The sequence below is a fragment of the Dipodomys ordii genome, unplaced genomic scaffold (genome assembly GCF_000151885.1).
Source record: "Dipodomys ordii isolate 6190 unplaced genomic scaffold, Dord_2.0 Scaffold70, whole genome shotgun sequence".
NCBI lineage: Eukaryota > Metazoa > Chordata > Mammalia > Rodentia > Heteromyidae > Dipodomys > Dipodomys ordii.
In genome coordinates, this window is record NW_012267286.1 from 3,360,795 (window position 1) to 3,378,091 (window position 17,297).

Sequence of the window (17,297 nt, forward strand, 5' to 3'; positions counted from 1 at the left end):
AAAAAAGAAAACAGCCTCTCCCCAGTGATACAAGGTGAATGAGGCATTTTTGTAATTATTGTTTTTACATTTTGTTGCAAGAAAACACTGCAATTTAGCTAACAGGCCTATAGCATTAATCTGTTTATCCAAAGAATTGTATATAATCTTCAGATAAACAATTACCCTTCTCTTATAAGATAGCAGATGAGTAGAATACACCCTTACTTCCGTAACATAGCAACTTACATTCTCCAGAGAGGAAAACTGAGTATATTCATTAACTTGAGCTTTTCTGGAGCTAGAAATGTTGATGGCGGAAAGTCTGATTGGCTGTGAAAAAGTCACTGCACAGATGCTGTTTATTTTTTTCTCCAACTCATCCTACCTGGGGAGCCCAGTATCTGCTGTTGATACTGGACGAAATATCTGGTAGAAAAATTCATAGGAATTTTTCTGCACGTCGCCAATACACTAGGGTTGAGATGAGGCAGATTGAAATGGAACTTGGGGCTGCAGGTCATTCTGATGGTCCCACTGTTAATGCAGTTTCCATTCCCATTCTCTCTAGCTATGTTTAATATAGATTCTTACCTTGTAACAGGGTTTGAGAATTGGCGAGAGTCCTAGCGTTCATCCTTCCATTGATATCAACAGAGAAAAATATGCTCCGTGACATCTGGTCCAGTGAAGCACATTTGTCAAAATCTCTTTAAGATCTTGGGCATATTTTGCATCATAATATAGACATATGGTTGAAAAGAGCATTTAGGGATGGTTGCAGTTGATAACTGGAAGGAGAAAGAAGTATGTCAATTTTAGAAACCAGGACTCAAGCTTGGAAGTAAGATTTAACACAGGCACCATGTACAATCAGGGCCTTTGCTGTCTGATACCAGCTCTGGTGTTTAGTGGCTGATGACCTTGAAATGGTCACTCCACCATTCTGTGATGGAATGGCTTGTTTCAAAGTGCTTCTGAGCTCCAAAGCCTTATAATTTATTCAGATCTTATTCATAGGATGAAATATAGGTTTGAACTGAGGGAGCATCAGAGTTGTCCCACACTAAATAATAATAACTTCAGCAGCAATGTGGAACATGTATTTATAGAAGAGCCAGGTGGATTGGAAGATTGGCCAGGAAGCTTTTCTGTAGCTCATGTGAGTCATAGTGCAGTATGGATCATGGGAAGCAGGTGGAAAGTGGGGATCTATGTCAGAGGTGTCTGCAGGTAGCATTTCACAGACGATGGCAAACCCTGGAAGGGGAAAGAAGGTAGAGTTGAGAAGTTAGCTTAACTTCTATCATAGTATGAGGTGGGTCGATTAGAATGAGTACATTTTTCACAGATAAATACCTCTGGGCTCCCCAGACATTACTGGAGGTAAAAGGTGAGGAATAGTACATACAGAGAGTGAGCATGGACAGAGAGAGACATGGGAGACTCTGAGACTATAAAAGATCTTAGTCAGGTTAGAAGGAGGCAGTGAAGAGGGAAATGTCTAAAGTCTTTAGAGAAAAAAGGATGCTACAATCCTAGCTGCTCAGGAGGCTGAAATCTGAGGATTGCAGTTGGAAGCCAGAATAGACAAGAAAGTCCCTGAGCTGAGTCTTTTACACACACACACACACACACACACACACAGGGAAGGACCTCCATCACTTACTTCTTAAGATTACTTCATGTAGCTATGTAAAAATGAACTTGAAGGGGAATGAGTGGGCTTGAGGCAGATGACGAATGAGGGAAAGGGTGACAATGACCAAGGTGCTTTGTACTTACAAGCCAACGTGTTGAACTGAAACGCCTGTATAAACAACTACCAAAAGATAATATAGCAAATGAATAAAGTAAAATAAAATAAAAAGGAAGTCAGAGAGGACTGAAGAATAAAAGTTCAAAAGGAAAGAGCTGCCAACAAACTGCGCTGAAGGCTGAAGCCTTTGATCTTGGAAGGAGGAAGGCTACTTTCTCAGAGGTAGGAAGAAATACAAGTCTAGATGTATTCAAACTAGGGGCTACATAATATATAGACAAATAGGGAGCCCCTCTATGTTATCTGGAAAGTTCTGGCAACTTTAATGTACAGGGTTTGAAAGCTACACTTCAGCTACCATTCATGTCCATGGTGAGCAAAAGTTTTCAGTATTTCTCTGCCTCTTTGCCTGCAGATGCTGAGCAGAACTCCTTGGCTTTATTTAGGGCCTCTACAATAGGTCAAGTGAGCTGAAATTAATCAAGAGAATGGTTGCAAATGTCTTAAAATCATCTTTAGCATTTTTCCTGAGAAAGTTGTTTTTCCCAAAATGCATAGGGAAATCAGTCACATAAATATAGCTCCTGCATACATTAGGCAGTGTCCAATCAATCACCTTAAAAATAAAGAAGAATTCCCAACATAAAATGTTTCTTTAGAGGTAATATAGGTATGTGTTGTTTCTCATTTGTCTTTCTATAAATTAAAAAGATATTCCAATCTACCAGCTTGGAATTACCACCAGTAAAATATCTTTTGCTTTGTATGAGAAGCAAACCTCTTGTGTTATGTTTTTGAGTCATCAAAATCGCCTCAGAGGATTTTTTAATGTAAAAATAATGGTTGAAAATCAGTCAGTCCTGATCAGGATCTCTGGATATTTCCCCTCTTCTGCAATATTTGTGATAAAACAGTTCATCTGCTTCATCTCGTTTGCTTCATTCAGCTTAGTGTAGCCATTTTTTTTTCCTTTTTGTGCCAGAACTGAGGTTTAAACTTAGGACCTTGAGCTTTCTCACACCTGGCTTTTTTTTTTTTTTTTTTTGCTCAAGGCCAGTGCTCTACTACTTGAGCCAAACCTCTACATCTAATTTTGGCTGGTTAATTGAAGATAAGTCTCACAGACTTTCACTGCATGGGCTGGCTTTAAACTGTGATCCTCAGATCTCAGTCTCCTGAGTAACTAAGATTACAGGTGTGAGCCACCAGTATCTGGCTACTCCAGCCAGTTTGGTTTTGCTGATTTTTGAGATAAAACTTGCTGTGTGTAGCTCAAGTTGTTTTGCAACCTGTATTCCTCAGGTTTCAAGTTCTTGTAGAATTATTTCTCAGTAGAGGAATCCCTGCTGGGATTATGTGGAACTTCTGGTCTTATAGATATTTTTTAATGATTATTAAACTATTCTTCTTATTTTTCACTTGAGGACTGTTGCCTGATTATTGTTATCATTCATCTTGAATTCAGATCATCCTTCAGGAATTGTCAACATGTGTTACTCCATGAAATAATTTGGTGTTGACTCTTAAAGGATTATTGTTGTTGTTGTTTAAGTTTCTCTCATGTGTCTGTCTGTCTTTGTCTTTCTATGTAGCCCACTCTGGCCTCAAATTTCTATCCTTCTTCCTTCACTTGCCATGTACTAGGACAACAGGTATATGCAACAACAGTTGGCTTGCATTCTAAGGAGATGATTTTTTTTAATCAGTTGGATTCATTGTCTCTAAATTAATTTTCACACTTTTCTAGTACAATCTGTGTTGTTTATAGCATTTATGAAAATAGTATCTCACAGAGAGTATAATTCCACAAAGAGTTATCAATAGATTTGATCAAAACAGACCAGAAACTGAGTTTCCTCACTTTCATTTCCACTATGTGCCTATTGTTGTAGACAGTTACAGCATTTCTTTGGTCTGGCTTTAAACGTTTATATTTAACCTGAACATACACTTTGTGTTCAGCCTGGTACCATTGTGTGGTGATACAAGCTGTAAGAGTTGGGGTCTAGCAGGAGGGAGTTAGATCATTGATGGAGTCTCTTTAATGGAGTACTAGGACCTTGGTCTTTGCTGCTTCCCTTTTTATCTCCTGGTCCATATACTTCCATGGTGATATATTTTATTTCCAGAGATCCAAAGCATCAAGGTCAATGACCATGGTCTGAAACTTTGAGGCAGAATAAACCTTTCCTTTTTCTTAGAGTTGATTATGTTTGTCATAGTGTCATAGTCATGGAAAACTAACAGAAAAGGAATGCACATATTTACATGTCATACTGTTTTTTTATTGTATAATGTGGCACCACCCCTGTAAAAATGTTTATGAAATGTTTAGAACACTGAGGTCTAACGAATTTATTTGTTATAGATATATTGGTTATATGTATTGGTTATATGTATTGTAGTTGTTATGTCTTCCATACTGTCTCTGGATAAAAAGAGCCATATAGATCAATTAGGTCTGGGACAAAGGCCCCAGAATGCCTCTATATTTTTATTCAGAAGTGTTCTTCAAAAGTATTTGCTTCATATAATTCATTCTCTTCATTTTAGACAGAGACCTTTTTGTTGCACTTCTGTATTGCCTTCCATAATAAAAGTGAGACATAATGGTTGACACAGGAAAAAAAATGTACCTTGTTTTTCTAGAAGAGTAAGAATAATTGGTAACACTGTAGAGTTTTTAATATATGTGGAGTAGATTATAAGCTTTTTGTAAATAAACACACAACTCTTGGTATCACTCCTCTGTAATGAACAAGAATTCAACACTTTTTGAAACAGTCCTCAGGTTGTCTGTGTTTGCGTTGCTGAAAGAGAACACCTAAGGCTGGGAGATTTATAACTAAAAGAGGGAAATGTTAGCTCTTGGTTTTGAAGTTGAAGGCTGAAGCAAAATGGCACCAGCACTGGCAAGGTCACCTTGTAGGGCAGGAAGGATCCAGTCTTGTTGTTTTATAACAAACCTCTCTTAGGGGAGCTAAAGTCCCACAGGAACTACCTTTAATCCTATTTCAAGACAATACTCACAACAGCCTAATTACCTCACTCTGCGCTATGACTCTCATAGGGTTCACCACTTCCCTCCATCACCATCCTGTGCACCATATTCCAACACATGAATTCTTGGGGGCCACGCATACCTAGATTGTAGGTATATAACTGCAAAGTTATTGCCAGGGGCCGTAGCACATACCTGTAATCCAAGGACTTGAGAAACTGAGGTAGAAAGAATAGAGCCAGGGCTACACCTAAAGAACCTGTCCCAAAAATAAACAAACAGCCAGGAGCTGATGGCTCATGCCTGTAACCCTAGCTACTCAGGTGGATGAGATCTGAGGATCATGGTTCAAAGCCAGCCCAGGCAGGAACATCTGTGAAACTGTTATCTCCAATTAACCACCAGAAAACTGGAAGTGGCACTGTAGCTCAAGTGGTAGAGCACTAGCCTTGAGCTGAAGAGCTGAGGGACAGTGCCCAGGCCCAGAGTTCATGCCCCATGACCAACTAAAATCAATCAATCAACAAACAATAAATATATGAAGTTTTACCTGAGGAGCTGAGATTTTCCTGGCTGATGTAACAGAATAATAAATATGAAATCTGAAGAACACTGGTATGTTTGTGGTCTGGACATGTTTAGTATATCCCTTTGACTAAGCGAGTTATTGTCCGTTGCTTAGTCTTGATACCAGAAAGACTGATTATTTATCAATTTATTCAAATCAATAGACATTTATTGAATAGACACATTTCAGCACTTCGTAGCCAAGAACACTGACAATAATAATTTTTCTAAGTCACACAGCTAAATAGCAAAGTAGCAGAGCCACAATTCGAACACAAAATGGCTAGTTCCTCAGTGTTTCGACCAGTTTCAAAATGTATACAGTACATACTCTGATAAACCTTGGGAATACAGTGTTGAACAGGACAGAACTTAAGTTGTAGGAATCGAAGGAGAGATACAGTAAGTACATAAATGAACAAGAGAACCCCTCCAGAAAGGTAAGTTTAGTTCTAACATTGTGAAGAAAACCAGAATATTTGGGGAGTGGTAGGCGCTAACATCTGGCTTGGAGGAGAAGACCCAAGCTAGGGTCACTCTATGAGAGAGTGGCCTCTGGAAGGAGCAGAGCGAAGGCCAGTCCAGCTTACAAACCCCAAGACTAGAGGACAGGAAGATCAAATATCACATGCTATTGGTATGAGTTGGAGCTCAAAAGAACTTGTAGGTCAGGAGAAAGGAATTTATAGTTATTCTGTGTTCCGTGAGAAGCATGGAGGGTTTAAAATGGGGAATGAAATAATCCGATTTCCTATTGCAAAGCTCTTCCTTACTGCGGCGTAGCAAAGGGATTAGGGGTGCCGGGGAATGGGAGGGTGGGGGTGGGAGGATAGATATGTCAGGAGTCAAAAGTATAAAATGAAACAAAACTGTGATTTGGGCATGGGTGAGGGCAGTAATGAGAGAGAAAAGTTAAAGATTCAAACTGAGCTTTAAAGAAAATAAGTCAGTACATGCAACTAGTGAGCTCATTTGATGGTCTGTGTTTCAACCGATGTATTTGCATCTAATAGCTACATGTTTGTACTTTGGACTTTTGAGTTGGTGGCCTTTTGCAATGTCTTATTGCGTTTTGTATTTTCTACTTTTGTTATCTTTAAGTAGTTGGACAAAGGAGTGCCATTTAACAAAGCAGTTTGTGAATCAAATTGATCTAGATCCATGTCACCCATCCCTTCCCTATCCATACCTTTCCTCATTCTTCTTCTTTTTTCTTTTTTTTTTAATTGTGAAAATACCATATAGGGGGCTGGGAAGGTGGCTCAGTGGTAGAGCACTTTCCTTGCATGCCTGAGGCCCTGAGTTCGATTCCCCAGCACCACATAAGCAAAAAGAAAAAAGCTGGAAGTGGCACTGTGGCTCAAGTGGTAGAGTGCTAGCCTTGAACTGAAGATCTGAGGGACAGCGCCCAGGCCCAGAGTTCAGGACCCAGGACCAGACCTAAAAAAAAAAAAGAAAGAAAGAAAGAAAGAAAAAAAAAGAAAATATCATATAGAGGGGTTACCATTACATGAGCAAGGTAATGAGTACATTTCTTATCAAGCATTATTGCCTCCTCCTTTGTTTTTCCTTCCCATCCCTTCCCACCGTCCCCCCACCCCATGCCAAAGTTGTAAAGTTCGTTTTTCGACATAACGTCTTATATATCTCATTGTTGCAATGGGTCCACCTGTATCCCTATTTAAACTATTTGTTTTTTCCCTTCCCTGTCCCAAATTATACCAACATCAAATACAGTGAAAACAGGGGTTATACTGTGAGGGAGGAACATACAAAGCAACAAAGAAATGTCTTATAAATATGTTAAAAACAATCGCAAGAAAAAAAACATTCGAGTCCTTATCTTGGCGTTCATTTCGCCTAACATCAACTCTTCTTATTGTTCCGGATATCCATTGAATTCTTGACTGCATTCTCCCCTTCTTCTCCTCTTCATTATCTATCCCTTCCCTTAGGCCTTAACACAGAGTCACTTAAAAGTATACCTGCTGAAAGAATAGATGTGCAGATGACTGTAAGGATAGCAGGTCTAAATCTCCCTTTACAAAGAAAGTAGCAATGACAAAATTTACCCGTAATTCCACTTCCCTGTTTTGACTGATTCCACAGTGACATCTTCCCTTTCACATGTTGTTTGATTCAGCTAGTATGTATTGATAGGTACCACTGTGTTTCAGGCAACGCCCGGCTTTGCATTTGTTAGGCTGGGGGGACACCAACACTAAGTCATGCTCCTTGTCTCTTCTAGTTGTAGGGCTTAGTCCCAGCCCTTAGTCTCTTTAGAAGATTAAGCAAGACAAACCAAACAATGTACAAGAGCACCTGAGGTTGGTTTCAGAGGATTTCTGAAAGAGTTTCAGGATCTTTCTTGAAGATGTCAGGTCAGAATAACTAAATGAATACCTTCCAAGCATTCCTAATAGAGATTTCATTTAAATAAATACATGGAGAACTAATCCATTACTACCTCTTCATGTGTGTGAAAAGTTAAAAAGCCAGAGATCTCAGAAAACAAGAGCCAGCTCATGTTAGTCTAAGTACATCATGATAAAAACCTAAAAGTTCACACTCTAAGCTAACCAGCCTTAACTTTTTGGGTGTGGTGGAGTTATTGATGCCTTGAAATTGTGTGTGTGTGTGTGTATGTGTGTGTGTGTGAGAGAGAGAGACAGAGAGAGAGAGACAGACAGACAGACAAAGACAGAGAGAGAGAGAGACTGAGTAGGACCATGGGAATGAGTAGCCATGGAGGAATTTTAAGTATGGAGATGACACAGTCAGGAATTCTTTTTAGGCAGATGATAACTGCTTACAATGTGAATGGAGATGAAACTGGAGGAAGAGTTAAGTAAATGAAACCCACGGAGAAATTATGTGGCCACAGCAATGGTAGAAGGAATAAAAGAGAAGAACATGCTATCGTGAGTCAAGAAATATTTAGAAGGAAAAATTGTATGGCTCATTAATTATTGGAGAAAAGTGAGTAAACTTCATGAAAGATGATGTCCAGGTTTTAGCCTTTTGCTTCAATCAGAGCAAATTTTAGAGATGAATATTGTGGAAACAATTGTGTATTAGAATTTTCCCAAGAAACAAAACCAATACGGTGTGTGTGTGTGTGTGTGTGTGTGTGTGTGTGTGTGTCTGTGTGTCTGTGTGTATCTGTGTCTGTGTCTATGTGTGCAATACACATACATTACTTACATATTTATTATGCGCATTGGTCCACTTGATTAAGGAGAGAGAGCTATGCTGGAGTCTGCAAGCTGGAAAACCACAAAAGAAGTTTGAAAATCTGAGCTTCTACAACCAAAAGAAGATGACTTTTCCAGTTTCAAAACAGTGGGAGAGCAGCATCCATCCATCTGTCCATCTGTCACTTCACCATCTTGAAATGAGAGATGTGACAAACCCCTGAAGCATACCAGAGTTCTCACTGGAAGGCCCAACCCAATGGTACAACGCCTCTGAAAAACTCCCCTCCTGTAGGGCTGGAGGCAGGGAAAGGGAAAGAAAACATACAGGAAGAGCCAAAAGTACGGCTTCTGTGCACAGAAATGAAAGACAGCTCTCAGGGCAGAAAAAGCCAGAGAGTAGACCTCAGACACCCGAACCAGAGCATCTGCTCAGATTGCCCATTTGGCATCGAGCATGTTCTCATTTGCATTGTAGCAATTTAATGCCTACAGTCCTGGGATGACGCGCTGTCAGGAGTGATAAGGACAAATAAATGCTGTGTTGAATGTGTTTGTAAGGATACATTTTCTTCTTAAATCCATGGCTACGGCTCATGTTCTCCTGTGAATTAGGCATTTGTACTTCTGCAGTGTCAGATTTAATCAAATTCAGTCTGATAGTTTTGAGGACCTACTAGTCTATTTGAAATAAACTGTTTATTGAACCAAATGACTGAACCTTTTCAGTAAATTAATTGCTTAACAGTAACTTGCCCATAACAAATAGCAAAACTAGTGTTTTTTTTAATTCTATGGAAAATTAATCATTAAATTCCAGTACATTTTCTCTTAGTTATTATGATTATAAAAATGAAAGCAATCTCTTTCGTGTGTTAGCCTGAATACAAAAACAGACTAATACTTCCCATGAGGAAATTTAATAATTCATATCATTTGACAAACGATATGCTGTCAGAAAGAGAGAATAAATAACATACAAACATCTAAATAAATAATTTTAGGAAGCTAATAATTTAAATGACTTAAGTATATATAAATCTCCCTGATGTAAATTAGTAAAATGCTAAGGATTTCAACTGGGCACCAATGGCTCACACTTGTTATCCTAGCTACTCAGGAGGCTGGGATCTGAGCATTGTGATTCTAAACTAACCCAAGCTAATCCATAAGGCTATTATCTCCAGTTAACCACCAAACCATAAATGGAGCTGTATCTCAAATGATAGAGCATTAGTCTTGAGTGAGAAAGGATAGGAATAGTGCCAGGCTGAGCTCAAGCCCTAATACTATATAAATACATACATGTACATATACATATATATATACACATGTATATAACTATTCCTGTGGTTGTCCACATGAGTATTCATATGAGCCTGTAATCCTAGCTATTGAGGAGGCTGAGATCTGAGGATCACTGTTTAAAGCTAGCCAGAGAAGAAAAGTCCCCTGGAGACTCATATCTCAAAAACTGGAAGTGGAGCTGTGGCTCAAAATGATAGAATGCTAGCTTTGAGCAAAAGAGCTCAGGGACAGTGCCTAGACTCTGGGTTCAAAGTCCCACAACCAAAAACAACAAGAAAAAGTTTATATATTCCTAAGTATTCTGATATTTGTTGTTGCATTTTCTCCTACAAAGAGTCAAGTGTATAATTATATCCATTCCTCATCCTCATAATATGTATTCACCAAGCAATATTGAGTAATTTGCCTCTTAGTACACCATCCCAAGTCACAAAAAGATGACTAAGATGTGGGAGTTGTATCCACAGAGCAAAAGCCCCAAATCAAATATTAAGATTTCCATAAGGATGTCTAAGGAACCTATAAATGACTTGTAATTTACAGACACCACTGAAGGACCACTTCCCTTCAGATTTGATGTTCTGAGGGTGAGAACATTGTTTTACATTATCTTTGCAGCATGTAAATTCAACACGTCAGTTCAGGAGTACACTGTATCTTGATGAATGTCAGAATGGGAAGGTTTTGACTGCTTCAAGGATCATCCCCGGGGAGTGGCTGAGGAGGCTAGGGTTAGGGCAGTTATGTCTTCATGAGCTGGGACGAGTGAGTTCAGAATTTACTCATAGAACCCCTTAAGTTTGTATGGAGCCATTGTTAGCCTGTTTGATTCTCCGGTGCCAAGTAGAAATGGTTCCTAAGATAGAATTTGCTTAGAAAGCATGATAGGGCTGGATGGGAGCCCTCCCTCATAGAACACAAATTGACAACCTTTTCCCAGTGGCTCTGAGTGAAGTGAATGTGTGTCTTTTTGTATATTACAAGTCATCAGAATCCAGCACAGACAAATCCTGACCTGATGTGACCTCACACCAAGATACTGGGTCTGCCTGATCCCTCCACTCAACTGAACTACTCAAAATGAAAACATGAAAATGAAAGAATATGTTGACTTAACAACTGGCCAATATTTATTAGATAGCATTCAAGATTACGGCATGCATAGTTTTCTAAACCCCTTTAGGACCCCCAAAATGAACTAGGAAGTAGCAATATTTATATCATGTGTATTATAAGATTTATTGTACATTTTCATTATTATCATGGCTACCATCAAATATTTGATATATTTGAATTTTGTTTCATTGTGTTAAAATACATAGGACAAAATTTCCTGTCCTATTTTTTAGTTGTTTTTATTATCTTTAAGTAACTGTATAAAGAGATTCCAAGTCAACATGTCCATTTGTGAGTACAATGCATTTTGCTCGTTTTGGGTGTTTTGTTTGTTTTCTATGTTTTTTTCTTTTTTTGCAGTTCTAGAGATAGAATACAAGGTGTCATGCATAATAGACAAGCACTATACTGGAGAGCTATGCTACTACACTCTCAGCTCTAGGAAGCATTTCTTTTGATATATACACTTTGAGAAAATATAGATGCTCTCTAAAGTAATGGTTAAAATGCACAACCACAAACTCATATACACATACACATTTGTCTAGCTAGATAGCATTTAACTCATGCTACACCATGAATAAACCTTGAAGAAAGACTAAATGAAACATGAAGCCACTAACAAGATAGAGAAGATATACAAGGAGAGGTTGGTATGTATGTTTCCGTGGCTAATTTGTCACATAAGAAACTCTATCTTATACATAACACAAAAAAAACACATTTCATTTCTGCTCCTGTTTTAGTCCATCGACTGTCAATTATATTTTGTAGTCCTGTTTTCATTCTTACTGTAATGTGGATGTCGAAGGAGAACACCAATTTTAAGAATATGACTAGTGGAGAGTGTTTCTGAAAGACAGGTGAAATTAGAAGGGAATTATAAACTAAAGTTGTAGAAGTGAGGGAAGATATGGAAGTAAATGAGAAGAAAAAAAGATGAAAGCTATCATGGTATTAAAGGGGTAGATTGAAGACTCAGTGTTCAGGCAGAAAAAAAAAGAGGAGTAAAATGAGTAAACTAGAAGATGCAGGCCTTGTCATCTGACCCACCTCCTTCTTAATGATGCCAAGCCCAACTGTGCTCATAAATACACTGTATGTTGTCTTGCTTATAACAACCTAATAGCCCACTTACGCCTGCTGTATCTCTTCAGCTTTCAACTGAAACAAGTCCAGCAATCTGTCTCTTAGCTTGATCATCCTTGTGATTCTTAGCATGACTCAGTAATATCTACTCATCTTAGGATCAATAAGAAACTCTTTGACTCTCCTATTTTAGCAACTCTCTGTCTTCTTTGATTTCCATCCTCCAATTTCCAATCCATTAGAAACATCATTTCTGGATACCCACAGCTAATCCTCTTTTTCAATTATGCAGTATTGTTAGAAAATATCTTATATACACAATTAACCTTATTAAATAAGCCATAGCAATCAAGCTAGCACTGATTTTGTTTGTTAGTCTTGTCACTGGGGCTTGAACTAGCCAGCATGAGGCCCTCATTTCAAACCCAGTACCGCCCCCACAACCAAAAAGGTAAAGTACTTTACCTTCTTATAGAAATGTAAAGACATCATTAATATTAAAATTATGGTATGGACATATGATCATCCTCCATGTCTACCCACCTGAGATTATATACTCTATATAAAGAGAAGTAAAGATATAGATGGAGAGAGAGAGAGAGAGAGAGGCCCCTGCTATTGCATCAATGCTGATTCCAGCACAACTCACGTGAAAGAAAAGGAACCAATTCTGCCCATGAAGACCTACCATCTTAGTGGAAAGGCAAACATCAACAAATGAGTTCTCAAGCAAACACATAGTTGTAATGGCACTCCGGGGTTATGAAGAATAACTCATGGCGCAGGGAAAATGATAAGTTATATTGATGGATGAGGGATGATATAAAAATCTAAGATTTGAGGATTAATGGTCATGAAAGCCCTGGAAGAAAGATGAGCATGTGAAAGAGTCCTGGGGCAAGGTGAAGCTGGATGCACTTAGAGAGTCTATTGCGGCTAGAACAATAGACTGGAGAGTCTATCGTAGCTAGAACGGGACTAAGGAGAACACTGATGGAGGGGTGAGGAGAGAAATTGGAATATAAGTTAGGCAGTGACATGTATCCACAAAAGAACAAATGAAAGATAAATATTTTCCTTTGGGGAAGGGGTAGGTAGCTGAGTTTGAACTCAGGGCTTTTCTGCGGGCCATGTAGCTGCTCTAATATTGGAGCCACGTTTCCAGCTCTGGTTTTTTAATGTTTAGTTTTAGATTATGTAGCTAACTATCTCTGGCCACATCTTCTAGCATTCATTCTTTCCACTATTTAGACATATTCTCGCCAGCTACCACCTGTGGCTCACGCCTATAATCCTAGCTACTCACAAGGCTGAAATCTGAGGATGCAGTTCAAAGCCAGCCCAGGCAGAAAAGTCTGTGAGACTCGTTTTCCTTTCTCTTGTTTTTTAATTATCTTTAAGTAGTTGTACAAAGGAGTTGTCATTTAACAAAGCAGTTTATAAATACAATGTATCTTGATCAATGTCATCCCTTTCAACATTCTTACCCATCCTACCCCTAGCCCTTCCTCCTCTACCCCCTTCTCTCACTTTTCTTAGTTTTGTAGGATATGCATGGGATGCTTGCCTGAATTTTCCTCATCCCCCATCTTTTCCTCTCCCTTTGTCTACCACTTTCCCCTTGACAACCCCCTCGCCTTTCCAGGACTTACTTCCTGCTTTATTTTGGTGAACTTTGGCTTTGCATCCCGACAAAGGTATAGCTTGTAACTTATCAAAATAAAAGAGTCTCATAGACAATATATTTGTATACACTTGCATACTATCCAATATATTAATCATAAGTTTATATAAGTTTTTATTGTGAAAATACTGTACAGAGGGGTTACAGTTACATGAGCAAGGTCATGAGTACATTTCTTTTCAAGCATTGTTGCCTCCTCCTTTGTTTTTCCCCTACCATTCCTTCCCTCCCACCTCCACAACTACCCCCCTCCCTGCCCAACCTAACAGTATCTTGTACATCTTTTTTCCTGGTCCTGAGACTTAAATTTGTGGCCTGGGCTCTGTCCCTGAGCTTCTTTTGCTTAAGGCTAGCACTCTACCATTTGAGCCATAGTGCCACTTCCAGAGATGGATCTCGCAATCGTTCCTACTTGAGCTGGCTTTGAACTGTGATGCTCAGATTTCAGCCTCCTGAGTAGCTAGGATTATAGGCATGAGCCACTGGTGCCTGGCTTCTGTGAGACTCTTATCTCCAATTAACCACAAAAAGCCAGAAGTGGAGCTATAGCATAAGTGATGTAACACCAGACTTGAGTGAAAAAGCTAAGGGATAGTACCTGAGCCGTGAATTCAAGCTCCAGCATTCATAAAATATAATATTATGTGAATGATTCCATTTTATCACTTTGCATCAGTGATGAATGTCTGAGGAAAATATGTGAGTTCTAAAAGAATTCATTGACTTAAAGAGAAAGTGTTAAATTTCATATTTTAAACACATTTCTATATACAGATTAGTGTTTAATGGAGTGCAAAATTAAGCAGTAGTTTCCACAGAGTTTTAAAACTTTTAACGTGCTATGTGAAATTTTGTATAATGCCACAAATTAAATCAGTTCCATGAATAAACTCTCAGATTAATTAACTAATTAGAGATTGGAGAATGCATTGATGCTAGAGTTCTGCTATGATACAAAGCATAATGATTCAATGATTTGAAGAGTTAATTACTATTTGTGAATCTTTAGAATGTTAGGGCTTTCTGGACCAAAAAAAGGCGAAGAAGAAAACAGAAAGAAAAACTTAGAGTCATAATCTGTAATGATCATACTGAAAGGCTTTACCGGAGGCCTTTACAAATGACTGATTCCCTCTGAACATCCAGACAGAATGGCAGTGTAATTATTGGAAAGGCTGTCCCACCAATGGCTGAGGGCATGGGCTGTGGAATGGATGGCTACCTGTGTGAGCAAATATTAAGGCTGTGTGGTCTTGGGCAGCTGACTTCATTAGCCTCAATTTTCTCACCAATAGACAGGGATCGTGGTAAAACAGCTTCAGAGGTTAATGGCAAAGATTCATGAGGTAATAGAATGTTCTATTCCAAGGTTAAACCCTCAAACTGAAATCTGCTTTTAAAGTCAAACAAGACCATAGCAGACGAAGACATAATGCATAAATGCACAGTAAAAGACTTGTTGAGGGACAGGCCTTGTTGGCTCAGATCTGTAATCCTAGCTACCCAGGAGGATGAGATCTGAGGATCATGGTTCTAAAACCTGGGCAAACCTGAGACTGTTATCTCCCATTTTCCACCAAAAAACCAGAAGTGACTGAAAGTGGTACAGCACCTGATTTGAGCAAAAAAAACTCAGGGACAGTACCAAGGCCTGGAGTTCAAGCCCCAGGACTGACACACACACACACACACACACACAAAACCTTCATGACATAGGATGAAATAACTCCTGAATGCATATTAAAATGGTTCTCCTCACTAAGAATAATTTAAAAATGTGCACCAACATAAAAACTTATTTCCCAGTCAGGTGTGTTAGCTTATTCTTAGTGGTAATGATTAGGGTCTGTGGATACTTTGACATGTTAGGGTAGAAACATTTTAGAAGTCAATTGTCAATATTTTTCCAACAAAAAATTTAAATGTTCCTAATATTAGTAATCTTTTGATATCTGTGAGAATTTTCTTTCTAGATATGTCCTGCAATATGTAAATGTGTGAGTGCCCATTAACACACATGCAACACTATTCATTATGTTGGTTTTTGGCTGTGAAACAGTTCCCTTCATTTAATATAAAATGAAGAATACAATTTACTTATTACTAGACATTTTTTGATCCTACTTTTTTAGAAGAATATTTCTTTGTGTGTATTTATTTATTTTTTTTTCCGGTCGTGGGGCCTGAACTTGGGGCCTGGGCCCTGTCCCTCAGCTCTTCAGCTCAAGGCTAGCGCCCTACCACTTGAGCCACAGCACCACTTTCTGGATTTTTCTTTTTGCTTATGTGGTGCTGAGGAATCGAACCCAGGGCCTCAGGCATGCAAGGCAAGCACTCTACCACTGAGCCACCTTCCCAGCCCCTTTGTGTGTATTTATTTGGAGAACATTCATATGATCATTAAATACTGAACAGCTATCAAAGGCAATATGGCTTATTCAGATTCATTACCTGTGATGTGGATTGTATCTTTTTGTTCAGAAAATGCTCCTAAACTATGAAACTTTATTCACCAGATGTCAGCTAAAATCTCCAGAACTGCAGTAAAGACTTCCATAGAAATAATTTACTGTAAAAGATCTTTCTGAGTATATTTATGACACGTAGAAAAATGTGTGACCTTAATGATCTATGGATGCAAAGACAAAGAAATAAGTGACAGAGAAATGTAGACCAATATGGATTTGACTATTAAGAGAACTATGTGAAACAATAGCTTTAAAAACGGTTTTGGTAACACAAGGGGAAATTTCTTGATAAACACTATCCGCCTATACAGTAATGCTTTTTATTTTAAGGTCTTGTTTGTGTTCACAGAGTTACTGGAGGGGAGCTGTTTGAAGACATCGTGGCGAGAGAATATTACAGTGAAGCTGATGCCAGGTAAGTGACTTGCTCTGGGCAAGAGATAAGACTCATCAGTCAAGTGACACTGGGCAGCATACTTTTACTTACAGAAATGAACCATGATGGTCAGTACTTAAAAGAATGTCTAAATATCATCCGTAAGTCCTTGTTAGAACAAGTTTCTCTCTTTTAAGAATCTCTAGGATGAGTCTTCCAAGCAGGGGGATGATGAGGATCTGCTTTAAATGTTTTTTTGTAGGAGCTCAAAGGCTCCATTGTCATAGGAGCTGAGGGCCACCGAAAGAAGAGAGCATTTCTGTCATCACAAAGTGTTTTGCTAAGCATGACAGATCCATCCAAGCCCTGGTACCTCTTAAATCATGGCTCTTGGTTGCTTTAATGCTTTGGAAATTTCATTCAAACCCTTAGAACTCTCACTTGAAAGAATTCAGGTATTATTTGTGGTTAGGGTTGTTTGAGTGTGTGTGCCAGTAGTGGGGCTTGAACTTGGATCCTGGGCTCTATCTCTTAGCTTTTTCACTCAAGATTGGCACTCTACACTCAAGTTACAGCTCCACTTCTGGCTTTATGCTGGTTAATTGGATATAAGAGTCTTATGATGTTTCCTGTCTAGGGCTATTCAGCCTCCTGAGTAGTTAGGATTATAGGTATAAGCTACTGGCATCGAATATTTTGGAGGTTTCGTGAGTAATTCCCTAATCTTGTTGATTACCAAAACTTTCACAAAAAAAA

General features: G+C 38.7%; 1 protein-coding gene across 3 annotated transcripts in view; it reads left to right on the top strand.

The window, feature by feature from the left end:
* Nucleotides 1–17,297, top strand: part of Camk2d (calcium/calmodulin-dependent protein kinase II delta) — a 258,154-nt gene that overhangs the window by 153,421 nt on the left and 87,436 nt on the right. For all 3 annotated transcript variants that reach the window (XM_013023816.1, XM_013023817.1, XM_013023819.1), the window contains exon 5: nt 16,515–16,580. In XM_013023816.1, the coding sequence (XP_012879270.1) occupies nt 16,515–16,580 (66 nt within the window). The remainder of the gene's footprint in view (nt 1–16,514; nt 16,581–17,297) is intronic.